Consider the following 26,772-nt stretch of genomic DNA (forward strand, 5'->3'; position numbering starts at 1 on the left):
CTCGTTTATTTTTAAGAAGTTATTTTTGGACGTGATAACTAGCAGTAACAGCCTCGGTAGTTAACTGACAACTCGTCTTCTACTTACGAAATGTCGAAAATGCTTGGGAAAAGTGGGAATACCAGGAATCCAATCCCTTGTTAATGTTAGTTACAGGGTCGGTGCTGTTTCATTTGAACTCCTGTAAGTAAGGAACCAATCACCGTGACGTTATGCTGTGACGTTGGGCTGTGACGTCACGTCAACGTTCAAACTTCCGCGGTTCGCTCTCTGTTTAAACGGTTTTTTCACGGCCCTTGGGCTCCTCCTTTTTAATTGATGTGCCGCAGTGATTGGTCGGGCTGCAGCCTCATCCTCGAGATTAGCACTGCGTTTGTACATCGTTTCGGCAATATCTAGCGATGGTTAATATTAATATTTACACTAATACACTTCCTGTCGTTTTCTTTACTTCTGGCAAGGGTAATGGCCGATTCGTTCTCTGAAGGTAACGTGGAGTACAGCATTGCACGTTGATGGAATAAGCATCCATGCGGGACAGCCGGCTTTAACATCTCGGCCGTTCGCAGGTTGACCTCCGCTTCACCAAGGCTGGACTTTCTTGCATGTTGATGTAACTTTGTAAAGTAGACATGTGACCAATGCTGTACATTCTCGCATGTTGATGTAACTTTGTAAAGTAGACACCTGACCAATGCTGCACTTGCATGTTGATGTAACTTTGTACAGTAGACACCTGACCAATGCTGGACTTGCATGTTGATGTAACTTTGTACAGTAGACACCTGACCAATGCTGCACTTGCATGTTGATGTAACTTTGTACAGTAGACACCTGACCAATGCTGGACTTGCATGTTGATATAACTTTGTAAAGTAGACACGTGGCCAAGGCTGGACTTTCTTGCATGTTTATGTAACTTTGTACAGTAGACACCTGACCAATGCTGGACTTGCATGTTGATGTAACTTTATAAAGTAGACACCTGACCAATGCTGGACTTGCATGTTGATGTAACTTTGTAAAGTAGACACCTGACCAATGCTGGACTTGCATGTTGATGTAACTTTGTAAAGTAGACACCTGACCAATGCTGGACTTGCATGTTGATGTAACTTTGTAAAGTAGACACCTGACCAATGCTGGACTTGCATGTTGATGTAACTTTGTACAGTAGACACCTGACCAATGCTGGACTTGCATGTTGATGTAACTTTGTACAGTAGACACCTGACCAATGCTGGACTTGCATGTTGATGTAACTTTGTACAGTAGACACCTGACCAATGCTGGACTTGCATGTTGATGTAACTTTGTACAGTAGACACCTGACCAATGCTGGACTTGCATGTTGATGTAACTTTGTACAGTAGACACCTGACCAATGCTGGACTTGCATGTTGATGTAACTTTGTACAGTAGACACCTGACCAATGCTGGACTTGCATGTTGATGTAACTTTGTAAAGTAGACACCTGACCAATGCTTGACTTGCATGTTGATGTAACTTTGTAAAGTAGACACGTGACCAATGCTGGACTTGCATGTTGATGTAACTTTGTACAGTAGACACCTGACCAATGCTGGACTTGCATGTTGATGTAACTTTGTACAGTAGACACCTGACCAATGCTGGACTTGCATGTTGATGTAACTTTGTAAAGTAGACACGTGGCCAAGGCTGGACTTTCTTGCATGTTTATGTAACTTTGTACAGTAGACACCTGACCAATGCTGGACTTGCATGTTGATGTAACTTTGTACAGTAGACACCTGACCAATGCTGGACTTGCATGTTGATGTAACTTTGTAAAGTAGACACCTGACCAATGCTGGACTTGCATGTTGATGTAACTTTGTACAGTAGACACGTGACCAATGCTGCACTTGCATGTTGATGTAACTTTGTACAGTAGACACGTGACCAATGCTGCACTTGCATGTTGATGTAACTTTGTACAGTAGACACGTGACCAATGCTGCACTTGCATGTTGATGTAACTTTGTAAAGTAGACACCTGACCAATGCTGGACTTGCATGTTGATGTAACTTTGTAAAGTAGACACCTGACCAATGCTGGACTTGCATGTTGATGTAACTTTGTACAGTAGACACCTGACCAATGCTGGACTTGCATGTTGATGTAACTTTGTACAGTAGACACCTGACCAATGCTGGACTTGCATGTTGATGTAACTTTGTACAGTAGACACCTGACCAATGCTGGACTTGCATGTTGATGTAACTTTGTACCGTAGACACCTGACCAATGCTGGACTTGCATGTTGATGTAACTTTGTAAAGTAGACACCTGACCAATGCTGGACTTGCATGTTGATGTAACTTTGTAAAGTAGACACCTGACCAATGCTGGACTTGCATGTTGATGTAACTTTGTAAAGTAGACACCTGACCAATGCTGGACTTGCATGTTGATGTAACTTTGTAAAGTAGACACCTGACCAATGCTGGACTTGCATGTTGATGTAACTTTGTACAGTAGACACCTGACCAATGCTGGACTTGCATGTTGATGTAACTTTGTAAAGTAGACACCTGACCAATGCTGGACTTGCATGTTGATGTAACTTTGTAAAGTAGACACCTGACCAATGCTGGACTTGCATGTTGATGTAACTTTGTACAGTAGACACCTGACCAATGCTGGACTTGCATGTTGATGTAACTTTGCACAGTAGACACCTGACCAATGCTGGACTTGCATGTTTATGTAACTTTGTAAAGTAGACACCTGACCAATGCTGGACTTGCATGTTGATGTAACTTTGTAAAGTAGACACCTGACCAATGCTGGACTTTCTTGCATGTTTATGTAACTTTGTAAAGTAGACACCTGACCAATGCTGGACTTGCATGTTGATGTAACTTTGTACAGTAGACACCTGACCAATGCTGGACTTGCATGTTGATGTAACTTTGTACAGTAGACACCTGACCAATGCTGGACTTGCATGTTGATGTAACTGTAAAGTAGACATCTGACCAATGCTGGACTTGCATGTTGATGTAACTTTGTAAAGTAGACACCTGACCAATGCTGGACTTGCATGTTGATGTAACTTTGTACCGTAGACACCTGACCAATGCTGGACTTGCATGTTGATGTAACTTTGTAAAGTAGACACCTGACCAATGCTGGACTTGCATGTTGATGTAACTTTGTAAAGTAGACACCTGACCAATGCTGGACTTGCATGTTGATGTAACTTTGTAAAGTAGACACCTGACCAATGCTGGACTTGCATGTTGATGTAACTTTGTAAAGTAGACACCTGACCAATGCTGGACTTGCATGTTGATGTAACTTTGTACAGTAGACACCTGACCAACGCTGGACTTGCATGTTGATGTAACTTTGTAAAGTAGACACCTGACCAATGCTGGACTTGCATGTTGATGTAACTTTGTAAAGTAGACACCTGACCAATGCTGGACTTGCATGTTGATGTAACTTTGTACAGTAGACACCTGACCAATGCTGGACTTGCATGTTGATGTAACTTTGCACAGTAGACACCTGACCAATGCTGGACTTGCATGTTTATGTAACTTTGTAAAGTAGACACCTGACCAATGCTGGACTTGCATGTTGATGTAACTTTGCACAGTAGACACCTGACCAACGCTGGACTTGCATGTTGATGTAACTTTGTAAAGTAGACACCTGACCAATGCTGGACTTTCTTGCATGTTTATGTAACTTTGTAAAGTAGACACCTGACCAATGCTGGACTTGCATGTTGATGTAACTTTGTACAGTAGACACCTGACCAATGCTGGACTTGCATGTTGATGTAACTTTGTACAGTAGACACCTGACCAATGCTGGACTTGCATGTTGATGTAACTGTAAAGTAGACATCTGACCAATGCTGGACTTGCATGTTGATGTAACTTTGTAAAGTAGACACCTGACCAATGCTGGACTTGCATGTTGATGTAACTTTGTAAAGTAGACACCTGACCAATGCTGGACTTGCATGTTGATGTAACTTTGCACAGTAGACACCTGACCAATGCTGGACTTTCTTGCATGTTTGTGTAACTTTGTAAAGTAGACACCTGACCAATGCTGGATTTGCATGTTGATGTAACTTTGTACAGTAGTCACCTGACCAATGCTGGACTTGCATGTTGATGTAACTTTGTACAGTAGACACCTGACCAATGCTGCACTTGCATGTTGATGTAACTTTGTACAGTAGACACCTGACCAATGCTGGACTTGCATGTTGATGTAACTTTGTACAGTAGACACCTGACCAATGCTGGACTTGCATGTTGATATAACTTTGTAAAGTAGACACCTGACCAATGCTGGACTTGCATGTTGATGTAACTTTGTACAGTAGACACCTGACCAATGCTGGACATGCATGTTGATGTAACTTTGTACAGTAGACACCTGACCAATGCTGGACTTGCATATTGATGTAACTGTAAAGTAGACATCTGACCAATGCTGGACTTGCATGTTGATGTAACTTTGTAAAGTAGACACCTGACCAATGCTGGACTTGCATGTTGATGTAACTTTGTAAAGTAGACACCTGACCAATGCTGGACTTGCATGTTGATGTAACTTTGTACAGTAGACACCTGACCAATGCTGGACTTGCATGTTGATGTAACTTTGTACAGTAGACACCTGACCAATGCTGGACTTGCATGTTTATGTAACTTTGTAAAGTAGACACGTGACCCATGCTGTACGGTCTTGCATGTTGATGTAACTTTGTACAGTAGACACGTGACCAATGCTGGACTTTCTCGCATGTTGATGTGACTTTGTAAAGTAGACACCTGACCAAGGCTGGACTTTCTTGCATGTTTGTGTAACTTTGTAAAGTAGACACCTGACCAATGCTGGACTTGCATGTTGATGTAGCTTTGTACAGTAGACACCTGACCAATGCTGGACTTGCATGTTGATGTAACTTTGTAAAGTAGACACCTGACCAATGCTGGACTTGCATGTTGATGTAACTTTGCACAGTAGACACCTGACCAATGCTGGACTTGCATGTTTATGTAACTTTGTAAAGTAGACACCTGACCAATGCTGGACTTGCATGTTGATGTAACTTTGTAAAGTAGACACCTGACCAATGCTGGACTTTCTTGCATGTTTATGTAACTTTGTAAAGTAGACACCTGACCAATGCTGGACTTGCATGTTGATGTAACTTTGTACAGTAGACACCTGACCAATGCTGGACTTGCATGTTGATGTAACTTTGTACAGTAGACACCTGACCAATGCTGGACTTGCATGTTGATGTAACTGTAAAGTAGACATCTGACCAATGCTGGACTTGCATGTTGATGTAACTTTGTAAAGTAGACACCTGACCAATGCTGGACTTGCATGTTGATGTAACTTTGCACAGTAGACACCTGACCAATGCTGGACTTGCATGTTGATGTAACTTTGTAAAGTAGACACCTGACCAATGCTGGACTTTCTGGCATGTTTGTGTAACTTTGTAAAGTAGACACCTGACCAATGCTGGACTTGCATGTTGATGTAACTTTGTACAGTAGACACCTGACCAATGCTGGACTTGCATGTTGATGTAACTTTGTACAGTAGACACCTGACCAATGCTGGACTTGCATGTTGATGTAACTTTGTACAGTAGACACCTGACCAATGCTGGACTTGCATGTTGATGTAACTTTGTACAGTAGACACCTGACCAATGCTGGACTTGCATGTTGATATAACTTTGTAAAGTAGACACCTGACCAATGCTGGACTTGCATGTTGATGTAACTTTGTACAGTAGACACGTGACCAATGCTGGACTTGCATGTTGATGTAACTTTGTAAAGTAGACACCTGACCAATGCTGGACTTGCATGTTGATGTAACTTTGTACAGTAGACACCTGACCAATGCTGGACTTGCATGTTTATGTAACTTTGTAAAGTAGACACGTGACCCATGCTGTACGGTCTTGCATGTTGATGTAACTTTGTACAGTAGACACGTGACCAATGCTGGACTTTCTCGCATGTTGATGTGACTTTGTAAAGTAGACACCTGACCAAGGCTGGACTTTCTTGCATGTTTGTGTAACTTTGTAAAGTAGACACCTGACCAATGCTGGACTTGCATGTTGATGTAACTTTGTACAGTAGACACCTGACCAATGCTGGACTTGCATGTTGATGTAACTTTGTACAGTAGACACCTGACCAATGCTGGACTTGCATGTTGATGTAACTTTGTACAGTAGACACCTGACCAATGCTGGACATGCATGTTGATGTAACTTTGTACAGTAGACACCTGACCAATGCTGGACTTGCATGTTGATGTAACTGTAAAGTAGACATCTGACCAATGCTGGACTTGCATGTTGATGTAACTTTGTACAGTAGACACCTGACCAATGCTGGACTTGCATGTTGATGTAACTTTGTAAAGTAGACACCTGACCAATGCTGGACTTGCATGTTGATGTAACTTTGTACAGTAGACACCTGACCAAGGCTGGACTTTCTTGCATGTTGATGTAACTTTGTAAAGTAGACACGTGACCAATGCTGGACTTGCATGTTGATGTAACTTTGTAAAGTAGACACCTGACCAATGCTGGACTTGCATGTTGATGTAACTTTGTACAGTAGACACCTGACCAATGCTGGACTGCATGTTTATGTAACTTTGTAAAGTAGACACGTGACCCATGCTGTACGGTCTTGCATGTTGATGTAACTTTGTACAGTAGACACGTGACCAATGCTGGACTTTCTCGCATGTTGATGTGACTTTGTAAAGTAGACACCTGACCAAGGCTGGACTTTCTTGCATGTTGATGTAACTTTGTAAAGTAGACACGTGACCAATGCTGGACGTGCATGTTGATGTAACTTTGTAAAGTAGACACGTGACCAAGGCTGGACTTTCTTGCATGTTGATGTAACTTTGTAAAGTAGACACCTGACCAATGCTGGACTTTCTCGCATGTTGATGTAACTTTTTAAAGTAGACACGTGACCAATGCTGGACTTTCTCGCATGTTGATGTAACTTTGTAAAGTAGACACCTGACCAATGCTGGACTTTCTCGCATGTTGATGTAACTTTGTAAAGTAGACACCTGACCAATGCTGGACTTTCTCGCATGTTGATGTAAGTTTGTAAAGTAGACACGTGACCAATGCTGGACATTCTCGCATGTTGATGTAACTTTGTAAAGTAGACACCTGACCAATGCTGGACTTTTTTGCATGTTGATGTAACTTTGTAAAGTAGACACCTGACCAATACTGGACTTTCTCGCATGTTGATGTAACTTTGTAAAGTAGACACCTGACCAATGCTGGACTTTCTCGCATGTTGATGTAACTTTGTAAAGTAGACACGTGACCAATGCTGGACATTCTCGCATGTTGATGTAACTTTGTAAAGTAGACACCTGACCAATGCTGGACTTTCTTGCATGTTGATGTAAGTTTGTAAAGTCAGAAGTAAAGTGAAGTCCTTTTGTAATCCGAGGGACGGCTTACACATTGTTGCCTCACGCTGTCTGTGAAACACCAGGACGACAGTTTTTAGCTGTGTCGAGATTCAAACCCTGTCTGGACAGCTCAGACTTGAGAGTGCATACTTGTAGACTACATCATGCCAGTCCTGCGATGCAACTTGGCTGCTTTTTTCTACAGACCGAGGGTGTACTGATCCAGATCCATATTGATCCAGACCCTGATCCATACTGTGATCGGTGTACTGATCACGCTTGTTCATGGCTGAGATGGCATCATTTTTAACAATCCCAGTGCCCAGTCATTATTTCCACATCTTACTTCAGAACCTACAGCCAGGTCTCTGTCCGCAAGATAACTTTGTTCAGGTACGTGCTTGATTACTTGCTTCCAAGTTGCATGTTCTAACATTTTCTTCTGGTATTGTAGATTGATATATCTCACGAATGTTTTAATGATTCTAAGCATCTGGATCATTCTGAGTATTGACAATCACCTGATGCACTTTTATAGTTAAAAAGTAATTGTACATTATCCATTTTTCAACAAACTTTTGTGGGGAAAAACGTTTGGCTGTGAAAAAAAAAAAAAATCCTGTTTGTTTCCTCTCCTCCCACCTCCCTCCCCCAATACAAAACCAAAGCACATGAAAGAGCGAGGTGCCAGAGGGTAGCTATAACAGCACTCGGTAAAGCGCATACCTCTGCCAGGCTCAATGGTTCACCTTTTTTATCCTACTGATAGGCCAGATCCATCCGTAACCTTTTGAGATATCATGTTTTTTGAGAAATTATACGGGAGGAGGCGCTCCTATTGTGAAATTTTGTGTCGATCGCACCAAAGGTTTCAGAGAAAATGGATTTTAAAGGGAATAAACCCACAAAATACCGGCGGAAGGGACATACATACATATAGACAGACGTACAGACATGCATACGCTGTTCCAGACGGCATTGCCCTACGGGCTACGCCTAAGATGTTCAAAATGTTACCAAGTCGAATGTTAGGGCACGAATTAATAAAAGTAAGATTTTACCACCGATTAATTGTTTCACAACTAGTTGCTATTTTCATTTTACCATGACACCGATTGTTGGTGGTGAAAGCATCCATTGCTGGTTGCCACAGGATTTGTTTATATAACAAGCTAGTTCGATTATTTGTCATACTCGTGCTATTGTAAGCAGAATTGTTTCTTTGAGGGAGATTAAATCTGGTAGTCCTCTGTAATGTCCTTGTTATAAAGATGCAGACACGCAGAGAGGATCAAGCACCATCTTTATTCCAGGCAGCGGCAACACAGGCCTCACTCGGCCCCGCTCACAGTGGCTTCACTCGGCTGCGGCCTCACTCGGCCTACACGGCACTACATCCTCCAAGCTCATTGGCTGTGTTTTTCTCGTCTAACAGTCTAGTGTTGTGTTGTGTATTGTCATCTGTATGTCCATCACCGTTTGTGGCCTTAGATCATTTAAAAAAAACAAGACCAAAAGTCTAACAGCAGCGTAGCCGGGCTTGTAAAATATTATAAACCACAAACACACATGATTAGCTTTTTAAACAGTCGTTAATGCTGTTTGTAACATTAAACAAAGAAATTTGGAGGAATCCCGACATCCGTAAGGTAAATTTTACTTAGATTTTTTTTTACTTAGTAAAGAACTGAGGGAAGATCTACTGTAATCTATATACCCCACAAGGGTTGGAGGTGTGCTCATTGACCAAGCAGCTAGCTAGCGCTTGCCAAGCCAGGCGTTCCCAAGCCAAACGGTTTTGAATGGAGTGCTTGCTAGAATGCTTAAACCACTTGGCGATCTCTCCACAAGAAACTTGCTAAATGAACACACACCCAATGTTCTTGAGATCTGCCCATAGATCGACTGTAATCTATATACCCCAAAGAGGAATGACCCATCCTGTCAGTCCCGTAGTGAGCTGGTGTACCAGTAAATTAAAATGTTGGTCGGTGGACTCGACCGTCGTAATGACATCATAGACGTAATGACGTAACGGACACAAAACTGATATATTTTAACTTCCAGTAAGTTTGCAGTCACTACGAAGGGATTAGTGTTATGATTAGATTTGCTATAATATTAACTTTACGTTATCATTATTTCGAAAATGTTATTACTATCAAAAAAACCGAGGCTAATTCCTTACTTCCGTGGTTATTAATATTAGTGCCGAACAATGTTCATCATTGATCATGAACCATACACCGCTTCAATCCACAAACCTTCCATTCACGACATTGGGATTAAAGTATTATGGTTATATTTATGATATTATTATTATTACGAAAATGATACTACTGAAACGATACACTACTATATTAACAAACTTATGCTTAATTTGTCCAAAGCGGTCTGAAGACGACTCATAACACCTAAGGCCTATACGTACCATACCGTATTGCTGGAAGAGACGTAACGCCGATGCTTTCGATATTTCATGATCATTTTAACAATCGGTTTGTTTGTGTTTCACACTGAATGAAAAACGTCAAGGTAGAGCATGGCGATTGTGATATATGACAGGTTCGACAAAATGTTCGGCATGAACGGCATATACATCAAAATGGCGGAGTGTGGAGAGTCAGCCGCCGTATGCTGTAATGACGTCAGACGTAATCATATCACCCTGTTATGTGACCATATCCTCAGCTCTGATGGTATACGTTTTATGGGACATACAGTCATGTGAAAAAGTAAGTACACCCCATGTAAAGTTTTGACTTTTTCAACATATTTCAACATACAGCTATTTGATCTTCATTTCCACAATATTGATAGATAAAGGTGATATAATATAACAAATATCATGAAACGAGCTGTGCATGCAAGAAACCCCTCAAACATCGCACAGCTGAAAGAATTCTGCATGGAGGAGAGGGCAAAAATTTCTCCCAGTCGATGTCAGAGACTAGTAGACAGTTATAAGAAACGCCTACTTGAGGTTGTTTCTGCCAAAGGGGGCAATACCACCTATTAGAGCCAAGGGTGTACTTACTTTTTCCACATGCGAAATTTGCATTTATGTTTATTTAAATTATACAATGGACTACAAAATGTAAATGTTTCATGATATTTGTTATATTATATCACCTTTATCTATCAATATTGTTGAAATGAAGATCAAATAGCTGTATATGTTGAAATATGTTGAAAAAGTCAAAACTTTTCATGGGCTGTACTTACTTTTTCACGTGACTGTACATACATACGAACGGACAAACACTGTTCTACACGGCTTCTCCCGATGGGCTATGCCGCAAAAATCAACTAGAATGAAGTCGATGGCGTTCCTTTGCAAATCCCCACACTTCCCCCCTATAGCAAAGTTGAAAGATGGCAAACAGTTTCACCAGGAATGACCCAATATCAAATTTTGAGTTTAAAATGTTTTCTGTTTTGACCCATGCGTACCCCAAGTTCCCGCTCCTGGGGCATGAACCGGGGGTCAAATCCAAACACTCGTTGCATATTTCGTGCATCCCCCAATGTTGATTGCATTTACAAAGTTTCGGAAAAAAATGTGTCCATAATTGCATTTTTGGTAATTGACATTTTGATACCACCCCAGAGCCCCAGGGTCAGGGCCAAAAAGGATACTGCTCTTACACCTTGCCATGAGATTTTTCTGAAATCTTACACCAACTTATCTTACACCTTGAAGTACAAATTTTGGTGAATTTCTGCCCAACTGTTTAGGGGGAGATAGCATGACGGACAGACAGAGGCCACAGACAGAGACAATATCCCCCATTTTTATTCTTTTGAAAAAAGCATGGGGATAATAAAAACCATGGCGAGCAAAGAGTAAGGTTATTGCTCACTAATGTTATTTATATTACTGAAAAATCAACGGGCCTAGATGCTTTGAATATGGTAATTTGAAGTTTGAAATTTGAGGAATAATACATCAAACTCCTGGAAGTTGTACAACGTGTCCGGGGAGAGGGGGGAGGGTAAAGCTAACGCTAACGCTCCTTTGCCGCTTCCTTAAGGAGCCGGTGTTTCTTGTAGCTTGTAGTAGATCACCGCAGCAGATTTCAGTCGAACATTTCAGTCGAACATGACAGCCTTGACACGAAAATCGAAATATGGTGCTCTGTAGCGAGTGGGGCCCCGGTCCATCGGGATGAGTTGCGGCGGACGGATGGCAATGGGTGGGAGGTTTTTTGGTTAACCACGTACTTTTTGCATTTTATTTTATAGATAATAATGTTTCTATATGGTCCGTTTCACTGATAGAGCTTGTGGGCGGTAGTCAGGTTGCTTCAATCACGTTTAGGTTCTCTGGTGGCACATGCTTAAGCTGGATGTCTCTGGATGCTGTTTGTTGAATCATCTGATTGTCTTGAGAGATCCTTTGGCATTTCTCTACTAGGGTATCTTGAAGACCACACAGAGTTGTGATTGCAATTTAACATGCGTATACCTATCCTAATCCCTGGTGTTGGGCTAGCGGCTAGGGTGCCGGCTTAGGATCCTAGGATCCTGGGTTCGAATCCCGGTCAATCGCTGAATTAATGCCAGGGGCGTTGACTCAGCCTGTCATCCTTCCGAGGTCGGCTAATTGAGTACCAGTTCACTGGTAATTCCCTGCTTGTCGTTAAAGGCGGCAAAAAGGGTTGGCGGCAGGAAGGGCATCCGGCCGTAAAACATTGCTTCAAAAAGGGGACCGAAAAACAACAACAACCACAGATCCCGAAAAAGGCCAACCCCCGCTTGCGGGGAAAAATGGCCTCTAAAGGTGGTTTTTATACCTATCCTAAGTTAAAGGCGGCAAAAAGGGTTGGCGTCAGGAAGGGCATCCGGCCGTAAAACATTGCTTCAAAAAGGGGACCGAAAAACAACAACAACCACGGTTCCCGAAAAAGGCCAACCCCCGCTTGCGGGGAAAAATGGCCTCTAAAGGTGGTTTTTATACCTATCCTAAGGATGTGCCATAATCACTCGGTTGAGGAGAGGGTAGCAAGGCCAACTATAACGGCACTCGGTAGAGTGCATACCTTCACCAGGCTGAACAGTTTCTTTTGTATCCCAATGATAGGCCGGATCTGGATTCAGACCTGAACCAAAATCGAATCGGCTTGTTCTCGTCACCGAACCAACTTATCCCCCAAGTTTAGTCATAAGTCATCCATAACTTTTTTAAATATCATGTTGTACATCACTTTTCGCCCGATCCCTCAATGGTGAAGAATCACTGAAAAATTAAATAATTCTAGTATATGAATCAATGTTCAGATTTTAACTAAAATCAAATCGATTCGTCCTTGTCACACACCCAATCGATCCACCAAGTTTCGTCCAAATCCGTCCATAACGTTTTGAGATACCGTGCTATGTATCCGTTTTAGCCCTATCACTCAATGGTGAAGAATCACTTAATATTAAATAATTCTCGTATCCGAATCCATATTCATATCTTCACCAAAATCGAATCGATTCGTCCTTGTCACACACCCAACCTGTCCAACAAGTTTCGTCCAAATCCGTCCATAACCTTTTGAGATATCCTGCTATGTATCGTTTTTGGCCTCGTCTCCCAATGTTGAAGAATCACTTTAAAAATTCTAGTAGCCGGATCCGATTCCAGATCTTCACCAAAATCTAATCATTTTTTCCTTGTCACATACGCTACCTCTATGCCAAATTTTTCCAAATCCGTCCACAACGTTTTGAGATATCTTGTTGACAGACAGACAGACAGGGGTGAAAACATAACCTCCATCCACCTTCGGTGGCGGAGGTAAAAAGGTGCAGTACATACAGGGTTCCACACTAGGTCAGGAAGCAATAGTGCCTCAAAGCGCTCTCGTTGCTGACCTAGAATTGTGACCACATGACAAATCTGTTTCTCAGGCCTCTGTTTACAATGCACCTTTCACAAGGATATCCTGACTCTCGCTCAACCGCTACGGGGCCTGTCCCTGCTTCTGCCAATTTCCTTGTATCACTGATTGATCACAAACTGAAACGCACCAACGATTCCAGTAAGTATTGCATGTGTAGGCCGTAATCACAAGGACGCCAACCGCATTGTCACATTCATTTTCTGTTATGTGGCGCTGACCCAGCATGCCGACTTTGATGGCACAATGCTTCATTGTCTCCCCGACCCTCTTTTGTACTCTATTTTTTTTTTTTGTATACTGAATCGAGGCTCGTGAAAGAGCTAACATTTACTTTACAAACAAATCAACCAGACAAACAAAATATATAAAAAGAGGGAGGGGAAGACAAGATGGGGAGAGAAGGGGAAGCACACAAACACAACATTTGAGAGCAGGGACATCGGGAGATGTGTGGGAGGGAGAGGGCCTGGGGGGAGGAGGCGTGGGAAGGGGGGGGGGGGTGGGGTGGGAGGGAGAAGTATAAAAGACAAGGACACCAAGGACTTCCAGGACAGAAATTGGTATTTCAAAAAGTGCAATTGGGGTGAAATTAGCGGGGGTAGAAAAGATCAAGGTTTTGGATGGGGGAAGATAGATGGTGGTGAACAGCTGTTTTAAAGACCTGGAGGGTGGATTGGGATTGAAGAGAGTGAGGGAGTTTGTTCCAGAGGCGGGAGAAAAGAGGAATGAAGGAGTGAAGGTGAGCAGAGAGTCTTGATTTTGGCAGTTTAACCATAAGAGGGTTGCAGGCAGATCTTGTGCGACCTGTAGGAATATTTGCGGGACAGAGCCCAGAGAGAGCTGGGGGGGGGGGGGGGCAAGGCCAGAGAAGAGTAGGTAGAAGACGGAAAGGCCACCAACCTGCCTGCGGTGAGTGAGTGAGAGGCCCTTGGAGTTAGCTTCATCGCGGGAGATTCCAATGATTCTGAATGCTTTGGTTTCAACAGCGTGAAGAGGAGCTAGGTGTGAGGCAGGGGCACCAGCCCAGAGGGGAGAGCAGTATTCCATTGAGCTGTGGATGAAAGCCTTGTATGTGGTGAGGAGCTCAGGTGTGCCAAGGAAGGACTTCGCACGACGGAGGATGCCCAGTCGGCGACTGGCTTTGGAGGCCAGATTTGAAATGTGGTTTTCCCAGGAAAGATCATGGCAGATAGTGAGACCCAAAAGCTTGAGTGACAGAACTCAAGCTATAGCGCTAACACATCCATGTGCATCGTGACCTTCATGCCCCATATAGAGGTTTGCCCCATATTGCTTTTCGGAAGAAAAAAATGTCCAACAGGTTGCATGTGAATAGCCTCAGAATAAGGAATGAATTATTTTTGCAGGAAAAGATTTGCGTAATTGTGACGTTTAATTTTGGCAATAGCAAGAACAACACCGACCTCTTCTTCGACTTCATCTTCTTCTTCTTCTTCTTCTTCATCTTCCTCGTCTTTTTTAAGCATTGTATTGAAGCGTAACAGGTGTTTGTAATCACGCTACTGCGTATAACTTTCTGCAGTCCATTCGTTTTCATGTTTTGTTGTTGATCGCGACAAATGGTGGCATCAAAATGTTCAACAAACAACAACATGCATTTTAAGGCCATTTTCCCTGCTAGAGCGGGGGTTAGCCTTGCGGTCCCCATGACAATCTTCTCCATTTTGCCCAATTTTCTGCATCTCTCCTTGTTAATCTTGTCCATCAATGTTCAAAGTAAGTATTAATTTGTAAACAAACCGATAACGGAGCAGATCAACCACCAAACTATAATAATAATAATAATAATAATTCATTTATTTTGTATAGCGCTTTTCCAGAAGCCCAAAGGCGCTTTGACAGAGTGCAAAACATAATGCATAACAAAACATGAAAACAACAATTGCAAAAAGACAAGAATCAATAGGGAAATATTTAAAGCAAAAGGAGGGAGAAGGAGAAGTGATAGTCAGGGGTTAAATGCTGTGGGTTGAATGTTGAATGCAGTGCTGAACAGGTGGTTCTTGAGTGATGTTTTGAATGTGGTGAGTGAGGAGGAGTCTCTGATGGTGTGAGGTAGTGAGTTCCAGAGGGTGGGAGCAGCGATGGAGAAGGCCCTGTCCCCCCAGGATCTGAATTTGGTCCGGATGGGGGGGGGGGGTCAGGAGGTTGGTACCAGCAGAGCGGAGGTTGCGGGTGGGAGTGTGTCTGGAGAGGAGGTCAGCCAGGTAGGATGGGGCCAGGTTATGGAGGGCTTTGGATGCAGGGACTTACACAAGGGACTTGGATGCAGGAGGAGGCCATTTGGCACGTCGAGCTTGCATCACCTAAATTCTGAGGGGAAAAGGAGTCGGAGAGTAACGCAACACGTCGTGCAGGGGAGCTGCTTATTATCAGTATTATTATCTTATCAATCCCATGATAATTTCTACTTCCATTAACTTCACCTGAAATCACCCATCTTACTTGCAGGTTTGTGTATTTGCTTCACTCCTCTCTCTCCCTCTCCTATTTTCTTGATTGTTTTTACCCCACCTGTGAAGCACAAAGCGAGGTTAAGCAATCTGTTCACTTTGTCTGACTGTCTTTCTGTCTGTCTAACTGTCTGACTGTCTGTCTGTCCATAAAAGTCAGTTTGTGATCGAAAGTCAATTGAATGTTGTATTTTGAACACGAATCTGAAAACAATCCTGTAGTTTAGCAGTACTTGGACAAAATATTACGCCATTTTACATCATCTCGACCAATCAAATTTGCTGCTCGCAGTCCCTGCCCCATGTGTACTTTTTTTCTCAAGACTGTGTGGGGTAAGGTGTTCTATCAACTCTCGAAGTGAAGCAAATACACAAACCTGCAAGTAAGATGGGTGATTTCATGTGAAGTTTTCTTTGTTTTCTCCTTTCTCGAACTTGTTTCCTTTTCTCGTGAAGGGAAGAGCGGGGTTAAGAGATTGGTTGCATGTGTATGTGTGGCATACGTACATACGGGTCTGCATTTTTAAAATTCATTTTCTCAGCTAGCGTTGGTCCGATTGACATGAAATTTTGGAGGATAGGAGCACCTCCTCATGTAAAAATTTTAGTGATTATTATGACGTCATACCTCATAGTACGGATGCCATCTTGGAAAAATGTTGCACCTCTATATCTCCGAAATCACTCGATGGAAAAAATTGAAACTTGGTTTATTGTCAAGTACTCCCCATGGGGAATAAAATATGTTAGTGATGATGTCATCGGTGCCTTCATTATGATGTCATAATTCAAAAAGTACAACACTTGATCTGATCAGTATGAAATTTTAATTTCTCTGCAACTGTTAGTCCGATGGACACAAAATTTTCAACATAGTGGATCCTCCTCCTGTAGAATTTTTAATGATAAATATGATGTCATACTGCACGTGGTACAGGTGCCATCTTGGAAAACCCGAAAAACGTTGCAGCTCTCCATCTCCAAAACCCCTCCATGGAAAAAAATAAGACACGGTGCGTTGTCAGGTACTCCCCAGAGGGAATAAGATATGTTAGTGATGGTGTCATCATTACCTTCGTTATGACATCATAATTTGACAAATACAACGCTTTATTCGATCAGTATAATTTTTTTTTCTCTGCCACTGAACGAAATTTTCACCATGTGGGCACCTCATCCTGTATAATTTTTATTCATAATTATGACGTCATAGGTAACATGGTACGGGCACCATTTTGGAAAAACTTTGCACAACTACATCGCCAAAACCGCTCCATGGAAAAAAATTAAATTAGACATGGCTCATTGTAAATAACTCCGCATGGGGAATAAATGTTGTTAATGATAACGTCATTGGTGCCTGCGAAGTCATAATTCGACAAGTACAACGCGTAGTCCGATCAGTTTGAAATGTATTGAGTGTAATCTACGCAAGAAATATATTGGAGAATGGCAATTTATGAAGTCATCGGTCACGTGGTCTGGCAGCCATATTGGATCAAATTTTTTTTTTTTTTCAAAAACAGAAGAGTTGGCTCGCACCAAGTTGAATGCACAGGGTAAGTATTCCATGAAAACCATCTTGTTTATTTATTGCTCATCAAGGAACTGAAACACGCACACACACACACACACACACACACACACACACACACACACACACACACACACACACACACACGTAGACATGATAATAGAGAACCAGCCACTGAGCTTGGGGGATGTGATGTCACTTCACAGAGCAGTGTATGTACCATGAACGTCGCCGTCCCCATGGGGAATAGGTACCATGAGCAGTGCAGGTACCATACCATTTTATAGACTTCGGTGTGACTGTACCAGGGTCACAATCCAACTGGCGCCCCACAGGGAAGGGCATTGCCTTGTTACCTTCTGTCACCTCGCTCTTCCATGAGTCTCGTCTTTCGTTTTGAAAACAACAAAACGACCGGCGCGGCTTTGACGGCAACAATAGATGCAGTTGCAGTCAAACATGATGACACCCCAAATACCGATCGCAGTGTTTAAAAACAACAGCGAATGTTTCTCTGGTCCCTTCTTGTGCTTACCTGCGGTTCTTCAGTAACCTCATTAACTTCATCTTGATGAAGTTGACCCTTCATCTTGATGAGAGCAGACTGTACAGTTTATTTATTGTTATGTATTTAAGCACACTTGGTTGTTTTTTTTGTTTTTTTTTGTTTTTTTTGGAGTGGGGGGGGGGGGGGGGTTGTTTATTTGTTTTTGTCATCGCACTGTTTTCAATAATCTTTTTATTTATTGATTATTCCATTCACTTAAGCTTCTCACCAAAAGTTGGCAGTTTCTCTTGTTCACAATGCAGCACGTGTATTAAAAACGAATTTTGAACAAACCGTGATCTTTTATTTCCTTCAACAAAACTTCAGTATGTAAAGAACAATTGTGTGTGTGTTTTATCTGATTAACATGTCTGACATTTCCAAAATTGTGGAGATAATGATTTTTATGATCTTTGCTCTGCGATATCAATTTCTAAGGATGCAACAACAGAGTGTGAGTGCAAATATTTTTTTTCAAGTGCGTGTGCATCTGTACGTTATCCTTTCACAGCCAAACCGCATCACCGAGAGGCCCCAAATTCTGGTCGTTGGTACTTTAGAATGTGGGCAAGGTTTTAAACTTCCACACATTGGCCTTGACATCCGTTATGAGGCCACCAAGCTGTATGTTGGGATGTGAGGTCAGGCGGTGCTGCCACCTGCCCGCAGGTAACCACAACAAGGCCGACGACAACGATACTCGGTGGAGCACGTAGCTCCGCCAGGCTGAACATTTTGTGTTTTGTACCCACTGATAGGCCAGATCTGGATCCGGACCTGACCCAAAATATAATCGGCTTGTTCTTGCACATAACCAACTCATCCACCTCGATTTGGCAAAATCTGTCCACAACCTTTTGACATATTGTGCTAAACATCGTTGTTGTCCCCATCTCTCAATGGTGGAGAATCACTTGAAAATTAAAAAAAATTCTCGTATCCAGATCTGGATTCGAATCTTCAATAAAATTGATTCAATTCTACCTGGTCACCACACCTAACCTGTCCACCAAGTTTTGTCTAAATCTGTCCAACTTTTTGAGATATCCTGTTCACAAACAGACAGACAAACAGACAGTATATGAATGAATGAACGAATGATCGTTTTAAGGCCATTTTTCCCCGCCAGAGCGGGGTTTGGCCTTGCGGACCCCATGACAATCATGGTTCCCCGTTTGAGGCAATGTTTTTATGGCCGGATGCCCTTCCTGACGCCATTGGTGAAAACATAACCTTCATATACCTTCGATGACAGAGGTAATAACTCTATAGCTTTTCAATGTCCAACACATCCTGAAACAACTGCCAAGAAAAGGTCACCTAGCCAGGCATCGCCTGCGCGTACGATATATGCTGTATGTATATATGTATTGTATTGTACTCTACTGTTTCATTTACCAACATTTAAATCATTTTTGCTCATTCATGTTATTAGCCATTGATAGTTTTTTTCCCCCCACTCGGATGTAGAACGACAAGACATTTGATCCACTTTCACAATGAGGCGGGAGGCGTTCGGCCATAGGGCCTTAATCTCAACCCAAAAGCTGAGACACGGGTCACCTGGGGCCTTGCATTCACTCGTTTAACTGCATACGAGAAGCAAATTTGATTTTAAAGAAAAAAATAAAGACAATTGGAAGCCATTACAAGGTTATATATGCACTCCCTTTGGTTTGGTCTGGTATCTGGTATAAAGCATGGTTTTATGTTTACTTCACTTCCTGATTTCCACAGGGCACTGTAGCAGAACGTTTCCCTTTGGCCTCGGGCCAGCAAAATGTACTCAAGATGGTCCTTCATGAAGGTTTGTGCGAAGATGTAGTTTGGCAGTTTAACTGCATCGCCGTTGGTAATGAATTTCTTTACTGCGCGTTGTTGTGGATTTTGGGAAAGAAGTCTCTTTCGAGTAACATAACTCCATATTGATCTCAAGCTGACACTGCAGAGAAACTCATCCTGGCTGCTATGCAGCGTGTTTAATGCTTGCCCTACTGAACCACAAATGGACGCCACGTTCAAAAAAGTTTTCATCTTTTAAATTTTATTTAAATATTATATCAGAGCTTGCTTGAACAAATATATATATACTGTATATATATATATACACACACATACACACACACACACACACACACACACACACACACACACACACACACACACACACACACACAGTTGTGGCCAAAAATCTTGGCAACCTTGCAATTTTTTCAAATAACTCGCAATTTTCTCGAAAAATAAGTTGAAATTGACAAAAGCATTTGGTCTCCACAATTCTTTATTTCACTGTTAATATTACAGAACCTTTGTTTTTGATTCAGAACTTAATAAATCCTTTTAAATCAGAAAATAGAAAGAAATGGCATTCACAAAATTATTGACACCCGAGACTTAATATTTTGTAGCACAAACTTTGGACAAAATAACTGCAGTCAAGCACTTCCTATAGCCATGAATGAGCTTCCTCCACCTCTCCACTGGCTGTTTGTCCCACTCTTCTTGTACAAACTGCTCCAGTTCTCCCAGATTTGAAGGGTGCCTTCTCCCAACTGCTGTTTTCAGATCTCCCCACAGGTGTTCAATGGGATTTAGATTTGGACTCATTGCTGGCCACTTCAGAACAGTCCAGCATTTTTTGTTGAACCATTCCTGGGTGTTTTTTGAAGTGTGTTTGGGGTCATTGTCCTGCTGCAAGACCCATGACCTTCGATGGAGACCCAGCTTCACTGGGTTGAACATTGTGCTCCAAAATGCCTTGGTAATCTCCTGATTTCATGATTCCATGCACACATTCAAGGTACCCAGTGCCAGAGGCAGCACAGCAATCCCAAAACGTCACGAAACCTCCTCCATGTTTGACTGTAGGAAAGATGTTATTTTCTTTGAAGGCTTCATTTTGTTTTCTGTAAATATAGAGATGATGTGTTTTACCAAAAAGCTCTAATTTGGTCTCATCTGTCCACAGGACATTCTCACAAGGATTTTGGCTTGTTCAGGTGTGTTTTGGCAAACTCCATTCGGTCTCTCTCTCAGCAGTGGGGTCCTCCTGGGTCTCTTACCATAGAACCCCCTTTCATTGAGTTGGCGACAAATGGTGTGAGTTGAAACTGTTGTACCTTGTGTCTGAAGGTCAGTTTGAATCTGTTTGGCAGTTGATCGAGGTGCTTTCCCCACCATTCGAACAATCCTTCGCTGCAATCTTCGATCATGTTTTCTCTTGCGGCCACATCCAGGGAGGTTGGCTACAGTGCCATGGGCCTTAAACTTGCCGATAACATTGCGTATGGTGTACACAGGAACTTCAAGGTCTCTGTAGATGGACTTGTAGCCTTGAGATTGTCCATCCTTGGCTACAATCTTGTGTCTGACCTACTCAGACAATTCTCTGGGTTTTTTTTTTTCCTTTTCTCCATGCTCATTGCGGTACACGCAGTGACACAAAACAGCAGAATGACTCCTTTTCTCTATTCAATCTGGTTGAATGAATGATTTATATTGCAGGCACCTGCAACTCACCATAGGTGAGTTCAATTCTAAAGTAAAGGAGAATCACCTGCTTGAAATCTAATTATTTCTAACAACTTCTAAAAGGTACCAATCATATTGTCCAGGCCATTTTAGGATTTCTGTGTGGAATTAGCTAAGATTTAGTATTTTTTTCAGCTTTTTTTGTTTTGTTCCACTGCAAACCAAAGAAATGCATTTGTGGATACCAAAAGATTTTTTAATTTCAAACATTTTCTGGAAGAAATGGTGGATTATTTGAAAAAAGTGCAAGGGTGCCAATATTTTTGGCCACGACTGTATATGTATATAGGTATATGTATATGTGTATATGTACTCGTATATATGTATGTATTGTCCTGTGGCTGGCTCTCGGTTAACACCGAGAGTACGCCACGGATGGCAATCGAGCTTACTCTGAGACGTTATCCAATTGATGGCGAATGATACGCGAGACGGAATGAAGAATGCCGACTCACCTTTACGGGCCCCGCGCGCATGCGTCTTCACCCTGCAAATCAATTCAACCCGAGACGGATGTAAAATGTACAAACGGAATATTTATTGAATGGAACCCGAGAACAAAGAACGCGACGGTAAAAACTAAACCCCTCTAATGAGCGCTCCTACAAAGACTTCAACTACAGGACAAATGGAAGGATAAACAAAGCAATTGTTGTGTTTGTGGGTGCGGGCTTATCTCTGTCTGGATGCAGCATCCGTCAAAAATCGTTAGGTCCGAGCACGTCGTCCGACCAAAGCTCTGGTTGGCACGAACCGCTCGGTCGTTGGCGCTAACACCGGCCTCGCTGCACGGTCCGTCCCACGCCACAGCACTCGTACGTAGGCAACAGGAGCCAGAACAACAGGGGATGATGATCGTGGGTGCTCCACTGTCTTTCCAACGTCAACAAGCAAAGGTCCAAACGGGAACGAGAAGGCAAGAGAGAGAGAGACAGACACAGAGACAAGTATCGAGGGGGGAGGGGGGCAAGAAGAATGCCCTTCCGGGCAGGAAGAATCTTCCTTCTGGGCAGGAAGAATCCAAAAACGAGAAGAAGGAAATGTCGGCCAGTGAGTGTTTTTACTGGCCATCTCGTTACGTCAGCCCTCTTCCTCTCCAATCCCTGCCTCGCGTTTTGACCCCATGAATGTTCTGCTCGCGTCCGTCCCCTCTCATTGGCCGATCGCTTCGTGCCCTTCGTGTCATGCCATCGGTCGGTGGCCAATCAGTGTGTCGCTCCCTCCACCTTCCTTCCACCAATTACGGGGAAGCGTTCTGCCCCTCCGCTGACCAATCACAGTCCTTCCCTACTCTGCCAATCGGTGACCTGCTTCTTACTCGCCCCTCCCCCCTGTCCATCACGAGTTCTTCTGGGCGTGGCTCTCGGCCCGCCTGCTCGATGTTTCATTGCCATGGTGTAATACTGCGCGGCTGCTTCCGGTCTGTTCTTCCGGTCAGGTTTTATGAAATGCTGTGTGTGGTGCTAATGGGCCTAACTACTGTCGATTAGTGCATTGCCATACGGGACACAGGTATTATCACAGGTTTGACATACCGGGGAGTTAGCATAATCCCTACTCTACCTATCACCCGATCATCCTTGTATGATCACAGATATACGCTTTATCCGACAAACCGCCTAAACAGATCCCTGACTCACTGTACATGGAAATGGTTCTTCTTCTTCACGACATCGGAGCACCTACCTATGCAGATATACCTGGATCTATATATCCCCCTACCCAAAATTCATAATAGTATATACAGTGCATTCAGAAAGTATTCAGACCCCTTCACTTTTTTCACATTTTGTTATGTTGCAGCCTTATGCTGAAATCGTTTAAATTCATTTTTTCCCTCATCAATCTACACTCAATACCCCAAAATGACAGAGAGAAAACAAGATTTTAGAAAGTTTTGCAAATTTATTAAAAATAAAAAACTGCTGTGAAGGGGTGTGAATATATATATAGTAACAAACACACGCACACGGTTTATTTTGGTTGCTCACTGTGGCTTGTTCTGATACCACTTCCTTGTCCAGACATTATTCCAAAAGGCATGCAAGACGCGGAAACCGCTGCCCATATCACCATCAATGTCTATTTCTTTGGAGGCTTGGCAGAAGAAGCTGATTCCACCATTCAAAAAGGGGTATGCCATCACTATGTATTTTTGGTTCCACTCTTTGTTCACAAATTTTGCATCAGCTCTCTTTTTACGAAATTTAATGTCCTGCTATAATCTTTATTGTGTCAACCTTGTGTTTTGATCACTACTTCATTTGGATGCAGAACTGGTATTGCATGTAGAAATTGTTCTGGCATGTAATACTCTGGTATGTATTGTTGTAGTGGCTACTGGCTCCATAATTGGGTTCAATCATAACAGCTAAACATGTCTTGGACATAGATACCTCCTCCAGCAGTTTGTACTGTGGGAATGTGCTGGCAGGATAGTCTAGCCTGGGTTTGAATCTGGGCCGTCATGCTGGTGTTTAGCAGGCAGGGTGATTCATCAGTGTGTGCGTCAACCCTCGGATGAATGTTAACCTGGGTGTCTTGTCTGCCAGTATTAGTTGGTGGATGATAAATACTCCACGGTTTCTTTTATTAAAAGTAGGTGAGCTATCACGGTCAACATCCTGACTCAATTCCTGCTTCCGGCCTAGATCGTAGCTAGTAGTTAGGGCATTTTATAATTTTTTTGAAAAATCTGTGAAAAAATTGCTTACCAATAGCTTTCTTCACCAATGTGTTCATGTAGGTGTCTACAAACACCTCTCAATTTATTCCTTCCCAAATCCTTGGGGAAAAGTCAAAATTAAAAATGGCGTCCAAAATGGAAAAATTGTGGATAAAGTCATAGTTTGGCCAGAAATTTAATACTTAATATGGGGAAGAAACCACAAAAATATTGTTCTAGGACAATTGTGAACTCTTGCTAAGCATATTTGTATTATTATCTTGCTTTATATCCAAGATGGTGGCCAAAATGATGTCCAAAATGGCCGCTAAAATGTGAAAATTGTGGATAAAGTCATAGCTTGGCCAGAAATGTAATAATTATTATCTTGCTTCAATAAAATAGGTGTCTACCGAGACCTCTCAATTGATTCAGTATGGAAGGGGATGTAGTAGCTGCACCTGGCCATGGCTTGAGGTGTTTCATCTGTGATGATCCTGGGACTGAGATGCAGAAGCTGTCAAAAGTCACCCAAAAAGGCCACTCACAGATGTTATCATATTCTGAGTGCGTGGACGATGCGGCGCTGATCAGGAGACTAAATGAGGACTGGAAAAACTTTTTTGGATACAATGTAAACTAAGCACAAGGTCAAATCATTAGAGAGCTTCAGAAGTGGACCCAAAGTCAATGGGAAGAAGCTGGTTATTGACTCACTCAAGCTCTGCAACCGCCTCATCATCATCAGTGAGCGTGAAGTCAAGACCAAACAAGCCCTGCGATTTGAGTTGACGCCAACACCGATGTCTCTATTTGATAAAGACCAGAAGTTGCGAAAGCCAGACAAGGCTGCCCTAGCAAGGGTCCTGAAAGCATTTGTGGAACCCGTTGAACAAAACCCCTGCACGAGCCTGGTGATTGATGGTGGGTGGCTCCTGCACAACGTCAGATGGGAGGCTAAGCTCACCTGGAAGGACATCGCTGAGAGCTACCTCCAGTTTGTGAAGTCCATGGGGAGCCATTGCCTCAGGATCACTGTGGTCTTTGACGGATACGGCAGCTCCACCAAGGACCATGATCACCTGAGACAAACGAAGAACGCATGCTGCGACATTCTGATTCGCCCAGACATCAAAAGCCTCGTTCCAAGAGAAAAGTTCCTCGACAACAAGAGCAACAAGACCCAGCTCATTCGGCTACTTGCTGAGACATTCGGTAGAAATGGGATCAGTGTACAGGAATGCCCCGATGATGCAGAAACCTCTATCGTCCGGGCAGCTCTAGATGAGGCAAGAGAGTCCCCTGTTGAGGTGAGGGCTGAGGACACCGACATCATGGTTTTGCTGATTCATCATGCTGCAGACCACCCGATCTTCCTCACAACAGCCAAAGACACATCTTACGATGTCGGAAAGATCCGGGAGGCCCTCCCAGAGAGATACCGGAAGTATCTGATCTTGCACAGCTTCTCCGGCTGCGATACAGTGTCCGCGATTTCTGGGTTTAGCAAATCAACTTTGCTAACCAAGCTCTGCAAGACTGACAAAGCAGAGAGGGCCATGGACGTGTTTCTGGACATCCGAGCCAAGAAAGATGACATCATCAAAGCCGTCTGTGAACTATTCAAGCTCATGTTCCGCGGGAACCCATCCAAAGACTTGGGGGACTTGAGATTTGACATCTTCAGCAAGCGGGCCGCTGCTGGGAGCATCAAACCTGAGAAACTGCCCCCGACAACAGAAGCTGCAGCACAGCACTCTCTCCGGGCTTATCTCCAGACTAGAGATTGGCTGCTTCTGCAAACTCCATCATTGGATGTCCTGGACTACGGATGGTGACCAAGGTTATGCGCCGGTCCCTACAACAGACCCTATCGCACCGGACTATCTTCTGAAGTTTGTCTGCTGCAACTGTGAGGGGGAATGTAGCACACTCAGGTGCTGCTGTAAAAAGCAAGGAGTCAAGTGTATTTCTGCTTGCGGCAACTGTCATGGTAACTCTTGCCAGAACATCAACCAGCCAGATGACGAGAGGAGTGTGGGATATGCTGGGGATTAGGATGAGTAGGGTGAACTAGAGAACTGACTAACTGAGGTTTAAATTGAGATACATTTCTATTTCTATATAAAGCTATGACTTTATCCACAATTTTCACATTTTAGCGGCCATTTTGGACATCATTTTGGCCACCATCTTGGATATAAAGCAAGATCCAATAATACAAATATGCTTAGCAAGAGTTCACAATTGTCCTAGAACAATATTTTTGTGGTTTCTTCCCCATATTAAGTATTAAATTTCTGGCCAAACTATGACTTTATCCACAATTTTTCCATTTTGGACGCCATTTTTAATTTTGACTTTTCCCCAAGGATTTGGGAAGGAATAAATTGAGAGGTGTTTGTAGACACCTACATGAACACATTGGTGAAGAAAGCTATTGGTAAGCAATTTTTTCACAGATTTTTCAAAAAAATTATAAAATGCCCTAACTGCACTAGTTAGTGGTGTGGTATTGGAGGTTCCTTAACACCAACGTTGTACTTCCAGTTATCTTCGAGTTTGCTCGCTGTGTGGGTAGCAGCTTCTGCACTATAAAAAATAATTGACCAGGTAGTATGCTTCACGTGAAAGGTAGTA

At 42.8% G+C, this 26,772-nt stretch overlaps 1 protein-coding gene across 2 annotated transcripts in view; it reads left to right on the plus strand.

Moving 5' to 3' along the window:
* Positions 1 to 217: 217 nt before the first annotated feature.
* Positions 218 to 26,772, plus strand: part of POT1 (protection of telomeres 1) — a 159,782-nt gene continuing 133,227 nt past the window's right edge. The window contains exons 1-4 of one of the 2 annotated variants that reach the window (XM_068131538.2): positions 218 to 569; positions 7,696 to 7,883; positions 19,674 to 19,743; positions 23,492 to 23,601. In XM_068131538.2, the coding sequence (XP_067987639.2) occupies positions 7,776 to 7,883; positions 19,674 to 19,743; positions 23,492 to 23,601 (288 nt within the window). In that variant the 5' untranslated portion in view covers positions 218 to 569; positions 7,696 to 7,775. The remainder of the gene's footprint in view (positions 570 to 7,695; positions 7,884 to 19,673; positions 19,744 to 23,491; positions 23,602 to 26,772) is intronic. The other variant, XM_078786863.1, reaches the window with a different exon arrangement.

This window comes from Myxine glutinosa, chromosome 11, assembly GCF_964187855.1.
Source record: "Myxine glutinosa chromosome 11, kmMyxGlut1.1, whole genome shotgun sequence".
In the NCBI taxonomy this organism is placed as follows: Eukaryota; Metazoa; Chordata; class Myxini; order Myxiniformes; family Myxinidae; genus Myxine; species Myxine glutinosa.